The sequence below is a fragment of the Natator depressus genome, chromosome 23 (genome assembly GCF_965152275.1).
Source record: "Natator depressus isolate rNatDep1 chromosome 23, rNatDep2.hap1, whole genome shotgun sequence".
Lineage (NCBI taxonomy): Eukaryota > Metazoa > Chordata > Testudines > Cheloniidae > Natator > Natator depressus.
The window spans coordinates 23,221,399-23,238,452 of record NC_134256.1 but is presented as its reverse complement, the minus strand read 5'-3'; the positions used below and the strand labels follow the sequence as shown (position 1 = coordinate 23,238,452).

Here is a 17,054-nt window from a genome sequence, read left to right as displayed (position 1 = left end):
GCTGTGGGGGGATGGAGGGATGGAGGGAGGGATACAGGGTTGTGGGGGATGGAGGGAGGGATACAGGGCTGTGGGTGGGGAAGGTCGGATGGGCGGAGGGGGGATGGAGGGATGGAGTGAGGGATACAGGTCTGTGGGGGATGGAGGGATGGAGGGAGGGATACAGGGCTGCGGGGGGAAGGACGGATGGGCGGAGGGGGGATGGAGGGATGGAGGGAAGGAGACAGGGCTGTGCGGGGATGGAGGGAGGGATACAGGGCTGTGGGGGATGGAGGGATGGAGGGAGGGATACAGGGCTGTGGGGGTAAGGACGGATGGGCGGAGGGGGGATGGAGCGATGGAGGGAGGGATACAGGGCTGTGGGGGGATGGAGGGAAGGAGACAGGGCTGTGGGGGGAAGGACGGATGGGCGGAGGGGGGATGGATGGATGGAGGGATGGAGGGAGGGATACAGGGCTGTGGGGGATGGAGGGATGGAGGGAGGGATACAGGGCTGTGGGGGGAAGGACGGATGGGCGGAGGGGGGATGGAGGGATGGAGACAGGGCTGCGGGGGGATGGAGGGATGGAGGGAGGGATACAGGGCTGTGGGGGGAAGGACGGATGGGCGGAGGGGGGATGGAGGGATGGAGGGAAGGAGACAGGGCTGTGGGGGACGGAGGGATGGAGGGAGGGATACAGGGCTGTGGGGGGAAGGACGGATGGGCGGAGGGGGGATGGAGGGAGGGATACAGGGCTGTGGGGGATGGAGGGATGGAGGGAGGGATACAGGGCTGTGGGGGGAAGGACGGATGGGCGGAGGGGGGATGGAGGGAGGGATACAGGGCTGTGGGGGATGGAGGGATGGAGGGAGGGATACAGGACTGTGGGGGGAAGGACGGATGGGCGGAGGGGGGATGGAGGGATGGAGGGAAGGAGACAGGGCTGTGGGGGATGGAGGGATGGAGGGAGGGATACAGGGCTGTGGGGGGAAGGACGGATGGGCGGAGGGGGGATGGAGGGATGGAGGGAGGGATACAGGGCTGTGGGGGAATGGAGGGATGGAGGGAGGGATACAGGGCTGTGGGGGGAAGGACGGATAGGCGGAGGGGGGATGGAGGGAAGGAGACAGGGCTGTGGGGGATGGAGGGATGGAGGGAGGGATACAGGGCTGTGGGGGGAAGGACGGATGGGCGGAGGGGGGATGGAGGGATGGAGGGAGGGATACAGGGCTGTGGGGGTTGGAGGGATGGAGGGAGGGATACAGGGCTGTGGGGGGAAGGACGGATGGGCGGAGGGGGGATGGAGGGATGGAGGGAAGGAGACAGGGCTGTGGGGGGATGGAGGGATGGATACAGGGCTGTGGGGGAAAGGACGGATGGGCGGAGGGGGGATGGAGGGAAGGAGACAGGGCTGTGGGGGATGGAGGGATGGAGGGAGGGATACAGGGCTGTGGGGGGAAGGACGGATGGGCGGAGGGGGGATGGAGGGATGGAGGGAGGGATACAGGGCTGTGGGGGTTGGAGGGATGGAGGGAGGGATACAGGGCTGTGGGGGAAGGACGGATGGGCGGAGGGGGGATGGAGGGATGGAGGGATGGAGGGAAGGAGACAGGGCTGTGGGGGATGGAGGGATGGAGGGAGGGATACAGGGCTGTGGGGGAAGGATGGATGGGCGGAGTGGGGATGGATACCAGGGTCGGGCTGAGCCGTGCCGTCCATGGCTCCAGGCCGTCTCCTGGCACCGGGCTGGGTCCGGGCCGGGTGCAGAGGCCCGAGGAGCCGGGTTCTGTGGGTCCTGGGGCCGGAACCGGGTTCTCCCAGCCTGGGGCGCAGGCGGGGCCGGGCCGGAGCCGTCCGGCTGAGCAGCCGCGGGGCTGGGCTGGGGGCGCTGTTCCCTGGCAGGCAGGGACGGGCTGTGAGGAGTGGGATGGGGGCTCTGTGGGGGACTCTGTAGGGGGCACTTGGGGTGGGGGGTTCCATGAGGGGCTCCCTGGGGTGGGGGGTTCGGGGGGCACTGTGGGGCAGGGGGCTTGGGGAGGCACTGTGGAGCGGGGGGCTCGGGGGCGTTCTCTCTCTCTTTCTTCTGGTCCCAAACCCCGGCACCCGGCTCTGTCTGCCCTTCGCGCTGGTTGCAATTTTGATGCTCGGTTCCACCGTCCCAGCGCCCAGGCTCCCCATCCTGGAAAAGTGGGGGGCTGGATGCCACCCATGGAGACCTGCCCCCGCCGGCCCACCCTGGGGCCGGGGGGGAGCCGCGCCCTCCAGAGGGGCCAGGCCCCTGCCCCACTCCCTGCCCCCCAAGCCGGCCAGTCCCGCCCTGGGGCCGGGGGGGGGGGAGGCATGCCCCCCAGAGGGGCCAGGCCCCTGCCCCCTCCCGCAGACCCGGCCACGCCATGCAGGGGCGCAACAGAATCCGACGCTAAATAACTTTTATTCGCCGCTGTTCTCGGCGTGTCTCTTGCACACTTTACACACGCATAGTCACTACTGCGGGGGAGGGGCTCGGCTCGCAGCTCGGGGTGCCAGGGGGGGTGAACTCTGAGGATGGCGGGGAGGTGCTGGGCACCCCGTCCCACAGGTACCCGGCCGTCCAAACCCCACCCTGGGGGGCGCCCCCTCTCTACGGCCCGGCAGGCCCTGGCCACTGCTGCCCCAGCCCGAGGGAATCGGGCCTTGACATGGCTGGATCGGGGCCCCAGCTGGAAGAAGGGAAAACCCAGGAGGCCGAAAGTTGGTGCAAAGCGGGAAGTTTCCCGCCCCCCATGGGTCTTCGAAGAAGCAGGGCTGCAAATCCGCCCCCCCCAGCAACAGTGGCCCCCCATGAGTTCCGCGGCCACCCCCGTGGGGGCCATTCGGGGCGGGGGGCCGGCGGTGCTCTGCTCTCACAGGGGGCTTGCGAGGTGAGCGCTGCGGAATCGCGCAGGAAACGTTTGCACTAATTCGTGCAGAACGGAGCGAGCTTTGTGTGCAGAGGGTTTGCCACGTGGGGGCCGGGGGATTCTTTTGCACCAGCTTTGCATGATCTCCTCTTGTCTTTTCCATGTTTTTGCCTTTGTCAGATTTTCACAAGCCGCTTTGCGCATTTTGCACGATCGGCGGCCCTGTTTTCTGCAATATTTTCAGTGACCGTGACATTTGGGCCAGAATTTGCCATTATGTTTCTCATCAATGGTTACAGGCTGGTTCTAATATTTATTTCACCAACTGTTTTCAGGTTTCTTCATGACTTTTGGGGGTGCGTGCAGATCTTTGAGAGTTCGTGCAAGTTTGCAAATATTTTTAAAACCAATGTTTGCCCTTTTCTCTGTGACGTTCTTGGGTTTTATCGCCAAGTTGTCACTGGTTTGCAAAACTGTCGCGCATTTTCACACACATGCATTCACGGCATTCAAGACTTTCTTCAAGCCATTTGCCATTTCCTGCGTGACAGCGTGAGCCATTCCCCCTTTCTCAGCCAAAGTTCTACGTTTTCTTTTGCAATTTTTCCAATGACTTTTTTGCAAAATACTTTTGTACTTTACTGCAAAATTTAATTTTTCGGGGGTAAAATTTTCTTGGATTTTCACTCACAATTACGGGGGGTTGGTCTGGTTCTTGTAGCGAAGCTCATGCATGTGTACGCAAATGTCCGATGCACTTTTTGCACTTTTCTTCCTGACTTCCTTTTTTTCTATCTTTTCATGCAAACGTGGCAGGAACTCTTTTGCAAAATTCTTACAATTTCCTCCATGACGCTTTTAGGGCAAAATATTCATGCAAATGTGTGTCCCCAAAATGTGCAATATTCTCCGTGGCTTTGGCGCGCCAATTTCCTGGCCGCTTCTCGGCAATTTGCAAGGAAGTCAGCCAGGAAAATTCCCCTGCAGGCTGGTGAAGGGCTTTGGGTTTTGTTGCCACAACTGTGACAAATTTTCTCCATTTTTCACCCTCCATTTTCTCCCTGATGGTTTCAAGATTTTCTTTGTCAATTGGTTTGCAATTCTCTTGCAAGATTTTGTCACCTGCGGGGGCCTTCCCCCGCCCCCGCCCAAGTTGCAAAATTGTAACTGGTTTGGGGCCAAACCCTCAACCTTCCCATCCCGTTTGCATGACTTGGGGGGCAAGTGGTCCCGGGGGTGCTTGGGGCGGGGGGAGTTGGGGAACTTTCCAAGGATTGGCAGTAACATCCCAGCGGCCCCGATCCTGCCGTGCTTTGAAACTACATGGCCGGGTCCCCACCTGCCCCCCGGCCCTCCGTGGGTTACCGAGTCGATGCCAACGGGACAATGCAGAGCCGCTGGGGGGGGAGCTGAGTTAGAGCTGCTCCCCGTGGCATGGAGCCCCCCAGCATGGCAGGTAATGGGGCTGCAGCACCGGACCCAACAGGCCTCTGGTTTCCCCACTCCCTGCACCCCCAGGCCCCCTGCTGCCCCCTTCTATTCCCCCTACAGCTCCCCCGGCCCCCCTCCCCACTGCACCCCCACCCTGTCCCCCTCCCCAGCCCCCTTATTTCTTGTAGTTGCCGAACTGGAGGGCCAGGCGGCCGGTGACGCAGCGGAAGGTGGCCGGCTGCACCTCCCAGTAGGGGACCGGGTTCCCGAAGAGGCTGATTCCACTGTAATAGGCTCGCTTCACCCCGAACCCCACGGGGCAGAAATCGTTCACCCCCACCTGCGTGATGTCATTGGCGTGCAGGTACACCACCTGGGGGGAGGGGAGACGGGGGGGTCAGGCAGCACCCCCAGGCCCCCCACCCATCACCCCTCCAGACTCCCTATCACAGCCCCCAGACCCCCATCATACCCCCAGACCCCCATCACAGCCTCCCAGCACCCCCGTCTCATCACAGACCCACAGACCCCCCCATCACATCCCCCAGATCCCCCATCACAGCCTCCCAGCACCCCCGTCTCATCACAGACCCACAGACCCCTATCACAGCCCCACAGACCCCCCATCACAGCCCCCCAGCACCCCCGTCTCATCACAGACCCACATCACAGCCCCCCAGAACACCCCAACCCTCCCAGCCCTACTCCCCAGAACCCCCCAGCCCCCTCAACCCCTCACAACCCCTCAGATTCCCCCCACAGCCCCCCAAAACCACAGAGCCCCCCCCATAAACCCTCTAATGCCCACCTGGGGCAAGGGATAGTGGGGGCTGAATAGGAGAGTTTTGCCAGCCCCCCTCAGAGCCCCCAAACCCCCCATCAGAGGGAGATGAGAAGGGGTTCATGGGGGGGCTCCCCCCGGCTTGTGGGAAGGGAGAGGGAGATTTTCTCACTGTGACGAAGTGGGACTGTTCTTAATGTTTCCTCTGAATAGTGCGGGGGTGCCTCAGTTTCCCCTAGGCAGTTCTTAAGTCTCTAGGGGGTGGGATAAGGGGGTATGGTCATTGCAGAGCCCTAGAGGGCAGGTGTGGGCAGGGGTCTGGACACAGACAATGACCGACACCCTGTTTCCTGGCCACTGATGGCCTGGGCCCTTCCCCCTGCCAGGTGAGAGCTAAAGGGCTGGAGAACAAAGGAATCAGGTGCCCTCCTGGCCCGGGAAAGGGACAAAGCCCAGGGGAGGGGGGGGCTGGAGAGAGTTTCAGTTTGGGGCTGGCTGGGACATGGAGCGAAGGGCAGACGGGGTTGTCTGGCTCACTGCCCCCCAAAATGGACCCAGCTGAGGGGTCCTGTTCTCTGCACCTACAAGCTCTGTGTTAGACCCTGTCCCTGTCGTCTAATAAACCTTCTGTTTCCCCGGCTGGCTGAGAGTCCCGTCTGGCTGCGGAGTTGGGGGGCAGGACCCCGCCTGAGCGGACTGGCTGGGGGAAGTGCCCGGAGGGGCAGAGGAGGCTGGAGGCTCCGGGGTCAGACCCAGGAAGGGGGAAGCCGGGTGAGCTGTGTGTCCTGCAGACAGGCTGCTCCCCGAGAGGAGACTCCCCCAGAGTCCTGCCAGGCTTCGTGGGGAGCAGGTCAGAGCATCGCCCGGGGACTCCGGGACACTCACCTGCAGGAAGCGGAGGCCGGGCAGCCCGGGGGGCACGCGGGAGAGCCGGTTGTGGTCGAGGTGCAGCTCCCGGAGCGCCGGGACGAAGCTCAGGCTCCTGTTCTCGATCATCCGCATGGCGTTGTGCCCCAGGCCCAGCCTGCGCGAGAGCGGGGCATGGACGACGGACGGACGGAGCGGGGGGCGCCTGCGGGCCGGGGGCTGGGCAGAGGGGTGGGGTGTCTACGGGGGACGGGCAGAGGGGGTGGGGGCTGGGCAGAGGGGTGGGGTGTCTACGGGGGACGGGCAGAGGGGGTGGGGGCTGGGCAGAGGGGTGGGGTATCTATGGGGGACGGGCAGAGGGGCTGGGCAAAGGGGTGGGGTGTCTATGGGGTGGGGGCTGGGCAGAGGGGTGGGGTATCTACGGGGGACGGGCAGAAGGGGTGGGGTGTCTATGGGGTGGGGGCTGGGCAGAGGGGTGGGGTACCTGGGATGTGGGGGGTCGGGTGGACGCAGACGAGTCACCTCACTTCATGCCGTGGGGCTCTGTGGCTCCCTCTAATGACTGGACCATGTGAAGTTACCTGGCCAGCTTCCCGTAGCGGATCAGGGGGGCCGGGGCAGTTGGGGGGCCGGGGCCATTGAGGGGCCAGGGCCGTTACCTGGCCAGCTTCCCGTAGCGGATCGGGGGGGCCGGGGCCATTGGGGGGCCGGGGGCCGTTGGGGGCTGGGGCCATTGCCTGGCCAGCTTCCCGTAGCGGATCAGGGGGGCCGGGGCCATTGGGGGGCTGGGGCCGTTACCTGGCCAGCTTCCCATAGCGGATCAGGGGGGCCGGGACAGTTGGGGGGCCGGGGCCGTTGGGGGGCCGGGGCCGTTGCCTGGCCAGCTTCCCGTAGCGGATCAGGGGGGCCGGGGCCATTGGGGGGCCGGGGCCGTTGGGGGGCCAGGGCCGTTACCTGGCCAGCTTCCCGTAGCGGATCAGGTCTTCCAGCTCAATGGCCTGGATTTTGTTGTGGTCCAGATGCAGCTCGTTCAGGGTCTCGGGCAGGTCTGGGGGGCAGAGAGGGGGTCAGGGGCTGGGAGCCGGGGCAGGTGACGTGCAGGGCCGACTCGGGAGGATCCCAAGGGTGGGGGAGTGGGGGGAGCTGGGTTCGATCGGGGGGGATTGCTGGGGGGCCACGGTGCAGGGGGGCTCCGAGGCCCTGACCTCCAGCTCTCCCCACCCCCCAGGCAGAGTGGCGAGGGGCCCCAGCGTGGGGGGTCCTGGCCAGAGTGGGGGGTCCCAGCCATGGAGGGGGCGGCACGGGGGGTCCCCAGACACCATGGGGCCAGCCAGCGGGCTGGGGGGGCTGTGGGGCAGATGGGGGGCTGAGCGGGGGCTGGGGGGCCATGGGGGGGGCTGGGGGTCACCTTTGGGGATCCCCGTCAGCTTGGCCTCTGAGATGCGCAGATAATTCAGCTTCAGGCCGTCGAAGGCGCCGGGTTCGAATCCGCTGTTCTCCAAGGGGTTGCCCCCCATCTCTGGGGGCAGAGAGACCGGAGTCACCCACAGCTCGTCCAGCCTGGGGGAACTCTCCCCCCATGGTCAGGGCCAGGTGCTGAGGGGCACCAGGGGGTGGGCAGTGGGGAAGGGGGCGCTCTCCCCAGGTTGTCGGGGCGGGCGCTGGGGGGGTGGGCAGCAGGGCAGAGGGTGCCAGCGATCAGGATTGGGCCCCTGGGGGGCTGGCAGGCGGGATGCTGGCGCGGTGGACCCATGGGGGGCTGGGAGGCAGGATGCCAAGCTGATGGGCACATGGGAGGGCGGGATGCTGGGGTAGGTGGGCCCCTGGCAGGATGGTGGGGTGACAGGCCCATGGGGGGCTGACAGGCAGGATGCCAGGGCGATGGGCTGGGAGGCAGGATGCCGGGGTAGATGAGCTGGCAGGTGGGATGCCAGGGGATGGGGACCTGGCAGGTGGGATGCCAGGGTGGTGGGCTGGCAGGCAGGATGCCAGGGTAGATGGGCCCCTGGCAGGCAGGATGCCGGGGTAGATGGGCCCCTGGCAGGCCGGATGCTGGGGCGATGGGCTGGCAGCCGGGATGCCGGGGTAGATGGGCCCCTGGCAGGCCAGATGCCGGGGTAGATGGGCTGGCAGGCGGGATGCTGGGGTAGATGGGCCCCTGGCAGGCCAGATGCCGGGGTAGATGGGCTGGCAGGCGGGATGCCGGGGTAGATGGGCCCCTGGCAGGCCGGATGCCGGGGTAGATGGGCCCCTGGCAGGTGGGATGCCGGGGTAGATGGGCCCCTGGCAGGCCGGATGCCGGGGCAATGGGCTGGCAGGCGGGATGCCGGGGTTGATGGGCCCCTGGCAGGCGGGATGCCAGGGTAGATGGGCCCCTGGCAGGCGGGATGCCGGGGTTGATGGGCCCCTGGCAGGCCGGATGCCGGGGTAGATGGGCCCCTGGCAGGCTGGATGCCGGGGCGATGGGCTGGCAGCCGGGATGCCGGGGTAGATGGGCCCCTGGCAGGCCAGATGCTGGGATAGATGGGCTGGCAGGCGGGATGCCGGGGTAGATGGGCCCCTGGCAGGCCGGATGCCGGGGTAGATGGGCCCCTGGCAGGCCAGATGTTGGGGCGATGGGCTGGCAGGCGGGATGCCGGGGTAGATGGGCCCCTGGCAGGCGGGATGCCGGGGTAGATGGGCCCCTGGCAGGCGGGATGCCGGGGTAGATGGGCCCCTGGCAGGCGGGATGCCGGGGTAGATGGGCCCCTGGCAGGCCGGATGCCGGGGTAGATGGGCCCCTGGCAGGCCGGATCCCGGGGTAGATGGGCCCCTGGCAGGCCGGATCCCGGGGTAGATGGGCCCCTGGCAGGCGGGATGCCGGGGTTGATGGGCCCCTGGCAGGCCGGATGCCGGGGTAGATGGGCCCCTGGCAGGCCGGATGCCGGGGTAGATGGGCCCCTGGCAGGCTGGATGCCGGGGCGATGGGCTGGCAGCCGGGATGCCGGGGTAGATGGGCCCCTGGCAGGCCGGATCCCGGGGTAGATGGGCCCCTGGCAGGCCGGATCCCGGGGTAGATGGGCCCCTGGCAGGCGGGATGCCGGGGTTGATGGGCCCCTGGCAGGCCGGATGCCGGGGTAGATGGGCCCCTGGCAGGCTGGATGCCGGGGCGATGGGCTGGCAGCCGGGATGCCGGGGTAGATGGGCCCCTGGCAGGCCGGATCCCGGGGTAGATGGGCCCCTGGCAGGCCGGATCCCGGGGTAGATGGGCCCCTGGCAGGCGGGATGCCGGGGTTGATGGGCCCCTGGCAGGCCGGATGCCGGGGTAGATGGGCCCCTGGCAGGCCGGATGCCGGGGTAGATGGGCCCCTGGCAGGCTGGATGCCGGGGCGATGGGCTGGCAGCCGGGATGCCGGGGTAGATGGGCCCCTGGCAGGCCAGATGCTGGGATAGATGGGCTGGCAGGCGGGATGCCGGGGTAGATGGGCCCCTGGCAGGCCGGATGCCGGGGTAGATGGGCCCCTGGCAGGCCAGATGTTGGGGCGATGGGCTGGCAGGCGGGATGCCGGGGTAGATGGGCCCCTGGCAGGCCGGATGCCGGGGTAGATGGGCCCCAGGCAGGCCAGATGTCGGGGCGATGGGCTGGCAGGTGGGATGCCGGGGTAGATGGGCCCCTGGCAGGCCGGATGCTGGGATAGATGGGCTGGCAGGCGGGATGCCGGGGTAGATGGGCCCCTGGCAGGCCGGATGCCGGGGTAGATGGGCCCCTGGCAGGCCGGATGCCGGGGTAGATGGGCCCCTGGCAGGCCAGATGTCGGGGCGATGGGCTGGCAGGTGGGATGCCGGGGTAGATGGGCCCCTGGCAGGCCGGATGCCGGGGTAGATGGGCCCCTGGCAGGCCGGATGTCGGGGCGATGGGCCCGGCAGCCCCATCTCACCGATGCAGTTCATGTTGTTGAGCCCCTTGAAGACGTCCTTGGGCACCTTGCGGATCTTGTTGTCGTGGATGCGCAGCTCGACCAGGGAGGGCGGCAGGTTGGGCGGGATCTCGGCCAGCTGGTTCTTGGAGATGTAGAGCTTCTGCAGCCGGTGCAGGGGGCTGAAGGCCTTTTCGTGCACCCGCGAGATCTTGTTGTTCACCAGCACCAGGCCTGCGGGCGGAGGCGCACAAGGGTTACCAAGCCAGCAGGGGCTGCAGTACCAGCCTCTCCCAGCAGGGGGTGCTGCGAAAGTCACAGAGTGCGGGGGGGGGCAGGGCAGGGGTCGCTGTCCATGCCAGGGGGCGCTGTGGGGCAGGGCCGGGCTGGGGGGAAGCAGAGGGCGCTGGGGGGCGGGGCGGGCCGGGGGGGCTGCGGGGCCAGGCCGGGCGGGGGGCTGCGGGGCGGGGCAGGGCAGGGCTGGGCCAGGGGGGCGGCGGGGGGCGCTGTGGGGCAGGGCGGGGCCGGGAGGGCTGCGGGGCCGGGGGGGCGGCGGGGGTCGCTGTGGGGCAGGGCCGGGCCGGGGGCGCTGCGGGGCGGGGCGGGGCAGGGCCGGGCCGGGCGGGGGGCTGCGGGGCAGGGCTGGGCCAGGGGGGCGGCGGGGGGCGCTGTGGGGCAGGGCGGGGCCGGGAGGGCTGCGGGGCCAGGCCGGGCGGGGGGCTGCGGGGCCGGGGGGGCGGCGGGGGTCGCTGTGGGGCAGGGCCGGGCCGGGGGCGCTGCGGGGCAGGGCCGGGCCGGGCGGGGGGCGGCGGGGCAGGGCCGGGCCGGGGGGCGGCGGGGGGCGCTGTGGGGCAGGGCAGGGCCGGGAGGGCTGCGGGGCCAGGCCGGGCGGGGGGCTGCGGGGCCGGGCTGGGCCGGGGGGGCGGCGGGGGTCACTGTGGGGCAGGGCCGGGCCGGGGGCGCTGCGGGACGGGGCAGGGCCGGGCCGGGGGCGGCGGGGGGCGCTGTGGGGCAGGGCGGGGCCGGGAGGGCTGCGGGGCCAGGCCGGGCGGGGGGCTGCGGGGCCGGGGGGGCGGCGGGGGTCGCTGTGGGGCAGGGCCGGGCCGGGGGCGCTGCGGGGCAGGGCCGGGCCGGGCCGGGTGGCGGGGGGCGCTGTGGGGCAGGGCCGGGCCGGGCCGGGGGTGCTGCGGGGCAGGGTCGGGCTGGGCGGGGGGCTGCGGGGCAGGGCTGGGCCAGGGGGGCGGCGGGGGGCGCTGTGGGGCAGGGCGGGGCCGGGAGGGCTGCGGGGCCAGGCCGGGCGGGGGGCTGCGGGGCCGGGGGGGCGGCGGGGGTCGCTGTGGGGCAGGGCCGGGCCGGGGGGGCGGCGGGGCAGGGGCGGCGGGGGGCGCTGTGGGGCAGGGCGGGGCCGGGCCGGGCGGGGGGCTGCGGGGCCGGGGGGCGGCGGGGGTCGCTGTGGGGCAGGGCCGGGCCGGGCGGGGGGCGGCGGGGCAGGGCCGGGCCGGGGGGCGGCGGGGGGCGCTGTGGGGCAGGGCGGGGCCGGGCCCCCGGGGGACGCACGTAGAGGTGATGCAGCCCCTTGAAGTCGTCGCGCCGCAGCTCCGTGAGCTGGTTGTTCTGCAGATCCAGCAGCTTCGTGTCGGGGGCGATTTCCTTGGGCACCGACCTCAGGCCTGGGGGGAGAGACGGGGGGTGAGGCGGGCCCGGGAAACCCCCATGTTCCCCCCGCAAACCGGGACTCCGAGACGCCCCTGCAGGGGAGAGCCCCACCGGCCCCGTGCCGGCCCCACTCCCCGCCCGGGGCTGGGGGGAGAACCCAGGAGTCCTCGCCCCCCCTTCCCCCCTCGCTGCGGGGCAGGAACCCCGGCGTCCGGGCGTACCCAGGTCGGAGCACTGCACCACCCGCAGGTGGCACCGGCAGCCGAAGGGGCAGAGCCCCCCGTAGGCAGGGACGACGTCCTCGAAGTCGGGGACCCCCGAGGTGGGGAAGACGCCCGAGGCCTCCTCTTCGTCCCGCTGCACGGCCGGCCCCTCGTCCATGGCGAAGTCCCAGAAGGCCGGCTGCTCGAAGGGCAGCGCCCGCGCCAGGCCCAGCAGGGCCGCCAGGAGCAGGGCTCGCAGCATGGTGGGGCTGGGGGCGAGAGGGGAGGACGGGGTTAGGGGCGGCCAGGGGGCGGGGGCTGCTGATACGGGGACCCCCTGCCCGGCGCCGGGCTGCGGCTGGCTCTGGGGTGGAGCGGGGGGCAGCCCTGTGGGGCCCTGTGCCCAGCAGGCGAAGGGTCCGTCGGGTGAGCCGGGCCGGGCCGCGACCCCACCGCTGTGGCCGGGATAAAATAAGCTCCACAATGACAGGCCGGGCTCCGGGGGCCACAATTAGAGACTCCACAAGGGACCAGCCCCAAGCGCCGGGGCCGGGGGGGCTGGCATGGCTCCAAAACAGCCGCCCACAGACCCCACTGCCAGGGGGAGAGATAGAGGGAGGGAGACAGCTGGCTACAGGGGTGCAGGGACCAGACCCCCCCAAATCCTCACCCGCGGCCCCAGCACAAGTCCCCCATCCCGGAGCCCCAGTCAGCTCTGGGAGTGGAGGGGGTCTGGTGGGTCAGAGTTTGTGTGCGGGGGCTGGTAGCCAGGACTCCTGGGTTCTGTCCTGAGAAGTGGGGTTCATCCCCTCCACCATTCTGTGCCTCAGTTTCCCCCGCCATCTGGGAGCGAGAGGGGGCTGTGTCTGGGCTGAGGGGAGGGGGCCGCCAGCCGGGCAGACGCCAGTGGGGAGCGGTTACCTTGGGAAGGGAGCCGGGCATGACGCCACCTGCCCATTGCCTCGCTTTTTCCATGCCCCCCGCCCCCCGGCCGCAGCCACGGAGGGGTTCCCAGTCCGGGTTATGGGGGGGTGCAGCCCCAGGAAGGCCAAGGGCAAAGCAGAGCCAGTGCCCCCTGCCGAGCCCCCACAGCACGGCGCCCCCCACGCCCGGCCCTGGCTGCCAGGGGAGAGCCTGGCTCCCTTCTGCCCAGGCCGAGCTCCCCACGGCTCCGGCTGTTTGTTGGCTTTGACTCGGTGCCGGGGCTGGGGGGGACTCAACTCACGTTCCCATGGGGCAGCGGGAGGGGAGCGGGGGGCAGAGGCACGATTCAGGCCCAGCCCCAGAGCGCAGCAATCGGGGCAGGGCCCGGTTCAGAGCTCAGCTCCCCCAGGGCCAATCCGGAGTCACTCCTGATTGCGCTGGGGGCAGGGCCGGTTCTGCTGCTCTGTAACGTCCGGAGGATCCTGTCCCAGTCCAGCAGCTCGGGCCAGGACTCAGCCCCGGCACCAGCTCCAGCTCCGGGGATGCAGCCAGACAATTACAGCCGGCTGCTGTCCCCGGCCAAACCCACGCGGCCCCCCCAGCCCCGTGGCCCCCCGGTGCCCACATTAGAGCCTTTGTCCCCGCAGCCGAGGCGTGTTTGCGCTCAGCGGCCGGAGCGGAATAAGGGGGTCACGCCTAGGGGTTTGGAACCGCGCGGGGCTGGGGCCGAGCCAGGGACTGGGCTGGGCCTGGCAGACCACAGAGTTACTGCCACGGGGCGGGGGGGGGGAGGCGGGGGAGACGGGGCCCTGTGCCCACGGGGGAGCGCTGGCTCCCATCCAGCCCCAGGGTCGGGGGTCTGGGAGGGTCACTCAACTGACTGCAGGGGGTCAAGGCTGGATCCTGATTTCAATAACAGAACCCAGGTGTCCGGGCTCCCAGCCCCTTGCTCTGACCCACCAGACCCCCCTCCCCTCCCAGATCCGGGGAGAGAACCCAGGAGTCCTGGCCTCCCACCTCTAACCACGAGGCCCCCACTCCCCTCCCAGAGCTGGGGAGAGAACCCAGGCATCCTGGCTCCCAGCCCCCTTGCTCTAACCCACCAGCCCCCACTCCCCTCCCAGAGCTGGGGAGAGAACCCAGGAGTTCCTGGCTCCCCCCTGCTCTAACCACGAGCCCCACTCCCCTCCTAGAGCTGGGGGAGAGAACCCAGGAGTCCTGGCTCCCAGCCCCCGTTGCTCTAACCCACCAGACCCCACTCCCCTCCCACAGCTGGGGAGAGAACCCAGGAGTCCTGGCTTCCCCCCCCCCAACCACCAGCCCCCCACTCCCCTCCCAGAGCTGGGGAGAGAACCCAGGTGTCCTGGCTCCCAGCCCCCCCCCACGACTGAGATCAGGGGCCCATTGCGCAGGGCGCTGCACCGACCCCCGGGGGAGACATCCCCACCCTGAGAGCTGAACAGGCAAACGCAGGGTCATTGTCTGCAGTTCCCAGCTGCAAGCACCATGTGACAGCGCCAAGGAGCCTGGGCTGGCGCCGGGAAGGGAACCCAGGCGTCCTGGTCGGGCGTGGAGAACAGATTCATCCTGGGGTTCGACTCTGGGTACAGGGCCAGGGCTGCCGGCCCAGCAGATGCCACCTCACCAGCCCTTCTGCCAAGGTCTCCTGGGGGGCTGTCGCTGGAGTGGGGCTCCATGGGCATGTCTATAGCCGTTGGGAAAGGGATGGAGCAGCAGGGAACCCAGGAGTCCGGGAGTGCCCAGCACACGGGCTGCCTGGGAACACTCCTCAGCACAAGCCCTGCCAGGACTCCTGGGTTCTCCCCTGGCTCTGGGAGGGGAGGGCGGTCTAGTGGTCAGAGCAGGGGGGCTGGGAGCCAGGACTCCTGGGTTCTCTCCCCAGCTCTAAGATCTAGGAAGGGGGCTGACTCGGGCGCACACCGATCCTTTGACTCGATTGGTGGGTCTCTGCTTGAAGCCAACCAAAGGGCTGCAAATGGAACCCAGGAGTCCTGGCTCCCCCACACCCCCTGCCCCACTCTAACCACCGGACCCCACTCCCGTGAGAGAACCAAGGCAGCCTGTGATTAAACCTTCCTCGCTGACCCCCTGAAATGTCCCCTCCGGTGCCCCCAGCTCTGGGGGCCGACAGGGGCACTTTCCTCACAACCTCTGGCCACGCAGCCTCAGCACTCGCCACCTCCAGCCCCGGCGTCTCTGCTCCACCAGGGCTCTGCCAGCCATCTGGTTCCCACGTGGCGCCGTTCCCTGATGCCACTGGGTGGTGGGTGGCCCAGGCAGCCACCCCTCTCCAGTAGCCAGGACTCCTGGGTTCTCTGCCCAGCTCTGGGAGGGGAGCGGGGTCTGGTGGTTAGAGCAGGGGGGCCTGGGAGCCAGGACTCCTGGGTTCTCTGCCCGGCTCTGGGAGGGGAGCGGGGTCTGGTGGTTAGAGCAGGGGGGCCTGGGAGCCAGGACTCCTGGGTTCTCTGCCCGGCTCTGGGAGGGGAGCGGGGTCTGGTGGTTAGAGCAGGGGGGCCTGGGAGCCAGGACTCCTGGGTTCTCTGCCCGGCCCTGGGAGGGGAGCGGGGTCTGGTGGTTAGAGCGGGGGGGCCTGGGAGCCAGGACTCCTGGGTTCTCTGCCTGGCTCTGGGAGGGGAGCGGGGTCTGGTGGTTAGAGTGGGGGGGGCCTGGGAGCCAGGACTCCTGGGTTCTGTGCTGCAGTGGGGTGACTCCTGATGACCAGCGCTGGATCTGGGATGTGATCCACCCCCTCCGGTCCAGAAAGCATCAGTCCAAGACAGCTTGTTTGCCGGCTGGGAATCCCTCCCGCTCGTTCCCCTGAGCGCCAGGGACAGAGGAAAAACCGACAGATCCTGTTTTCCATCCCCTTGGCGCCTGCCAAGACAAGCCAAGCTGGGAGCGCAGAACATGGGGCTCAGAGGGGAACGTACAACCCCAAGGCAACAGTGCAAGAAGCCAGGAGTCCAGGGAGCTGCTCTGTGAGGGAATTGCCCCCCTGCACTGAGGCTACAGCCCCCGCCCCGCACCAAAAAAAACAACAGAACCCAGGAAACCAATACCAGGGAATTTCCCCCATGAATGGGGGCTGACCCCCCAGAAAAATAGAACCCAGGAGTCCTGGGACCTGATGCTGGAGGAATCTCTCCCACTGGGTTGCGGCTGCCCCCCTGCCCCAATACAGAACCCAGGAGTCCGGGGAAGATCTGTCTGTTTTGGGACAGGTGAGGAGCCCCTACTCCACCCTCCCCAAAAAAACAGAACCCAGGAGTCGTGGAAGCTGATGCAGAGGGAATCCCCCCCCCCACCATGGGAGATATGCCCCCCCTAGAACCCAGGAGTCCAGTGAGCTGATGTGGGGGGGTCTATCTGCTTTGGGAGTGCTCCGTGCCCCGAAAAGTCACTCCAGCTTGCTGGGTCCAAAGCCGCCCTTGTCAGCGCCAGAGCCCTACCTTCGGGGGGATTCAGGTGGGGAATGCAGCCGTTCCCGGGGGTGTCTGCTCGTCTCCCCTTCCCGCAGGCTGGGAGCAGGACAGGACAGGGCGGGCAGCGCTGTGGGTCTGGCTGGGTGGATTCACTCCCTGGGAGCTGGATGCCGGATGCGCACACACAAGCCAGGCCCACATCTGGATCCCATCAGCCACCTGCCAAAAAGCCAGAGGCCGGGAAAGTCAAACCCACACAGAGATGGGGGGGCGCTGTGGGGCAGGAGGAGCTGGGGGGATTCTAATCCCCATTTGGGGCAGCATGGGATCTATGGGGGGGGTGAAGAGCTGGGGGGGAGACCTTGTATAGATACAGCTAGGGTGTCTGGGGGGGTAGGGATGGACAGAGGGATAGACAGAGGTGGGGGTGTGTGACGAAGTGGGAATGTTCTTAATGTTTTCTCTGAATACTGGGTGGGTGCCTCAGTTTCCCCTATGCGTTTCTTAAGTATCTAGGTGGGGGGATAGAGGGCACGTGTGATGCCGTCTGCACAGAGAATGGCTGACGGCCTGTCTCCTGGGCCCCCCTCTGCAAAGGTGCCAACTGAAGGGTGTGACAAAGTGTGAATGTTCTCTCTGAATACTGGGTGGGTGCCTCAGTTTCCCTAGGCATTTCTCAAGTATCCAGGTGGGGGATCAGGGGGGTGATGGTCACAGAGCCCTGGGGGGGCAGCGTGATGGGGTCTGCACAGAGAATGGCCGACACCCCGTCCCCTGCAAGGTGCCGACTGAAGGGGCTGGGGAACAGAGACCAGGTGGCTACTGGCCCGGGAAAGGGTCAAAGGCCGGAGGAGGGAGAGAGAGTTTCAGTCTGGGGCTGGCTGGGGAAATGGGGGGAGGCCCAGATGGGGCTCTGGCCTCCCTGCCCCCCAAGACGGACCCGGCTGAGGGGTCCTGGTCTCTGCACCTACAAGCTCTGTGTTAGACCATGTTC

At 68.3% G+C, this 17,054-nt stretch overlaps 1 protein-coding gene across 1 annotated transcript; it reads right to left on the bottom strand.

Moving 5' to 3' along the window:
• Positions 1-4,465: 4,465 nt before the first annotated feature.
• On the bottom strand, positions 4,466-16,236 carry BGN (biglycan). The gene is made up of 8 exons (XM_074937692.1): positions 16,088-16,236; positions 11,712-11,962; positions 11,388-11,504; positions 9,856-10,068; positions 7,347-7,457; positions 6,893-6,986; positions 5,957-6,095; positions 4,466-4,663 (listed from the first exon to the last, which is right to left on the bottom strand). Exons 2-8 carry the CDS (start codon positions 11,953-11,955, stop codon positions 4,466-4,468), a joined length of 1,116 nt encoding a protein of 371 aa, XP_074793793.1. The 5' UTR covers positions 11,956-11,962; positions 16,088-16,236.
• Positions 16,237-17,054: the final 818 nt, after the last annotated feature.

Excerpts from the sequence above, each read along its gene's own strand:
- BGN (XM_074937692.1), bottom strand. The coding sequence starts at position 11,955 with ATGCTGCGAGCCCTGCTCCTGGCGGCCCTGCTGGGCCTGGCGCGGGCG. Across the intron at positions 11,505-11,711 it reads GGTGCAGTGCTCCGACCTGG|GCCTGAGGTCGGTGCCCAAG; the intron begins GTACGCCCGGAC and ends CTCTCCCCCCAG. Across the intron at positions 4,664-5,956 it reads CCGGCCTCCGCTTCCTGCAG|GTGGTGTACCTGCACGCCAA; the intron begins GTGAGTGTCCCG and ends CCCTCCCCCCAG.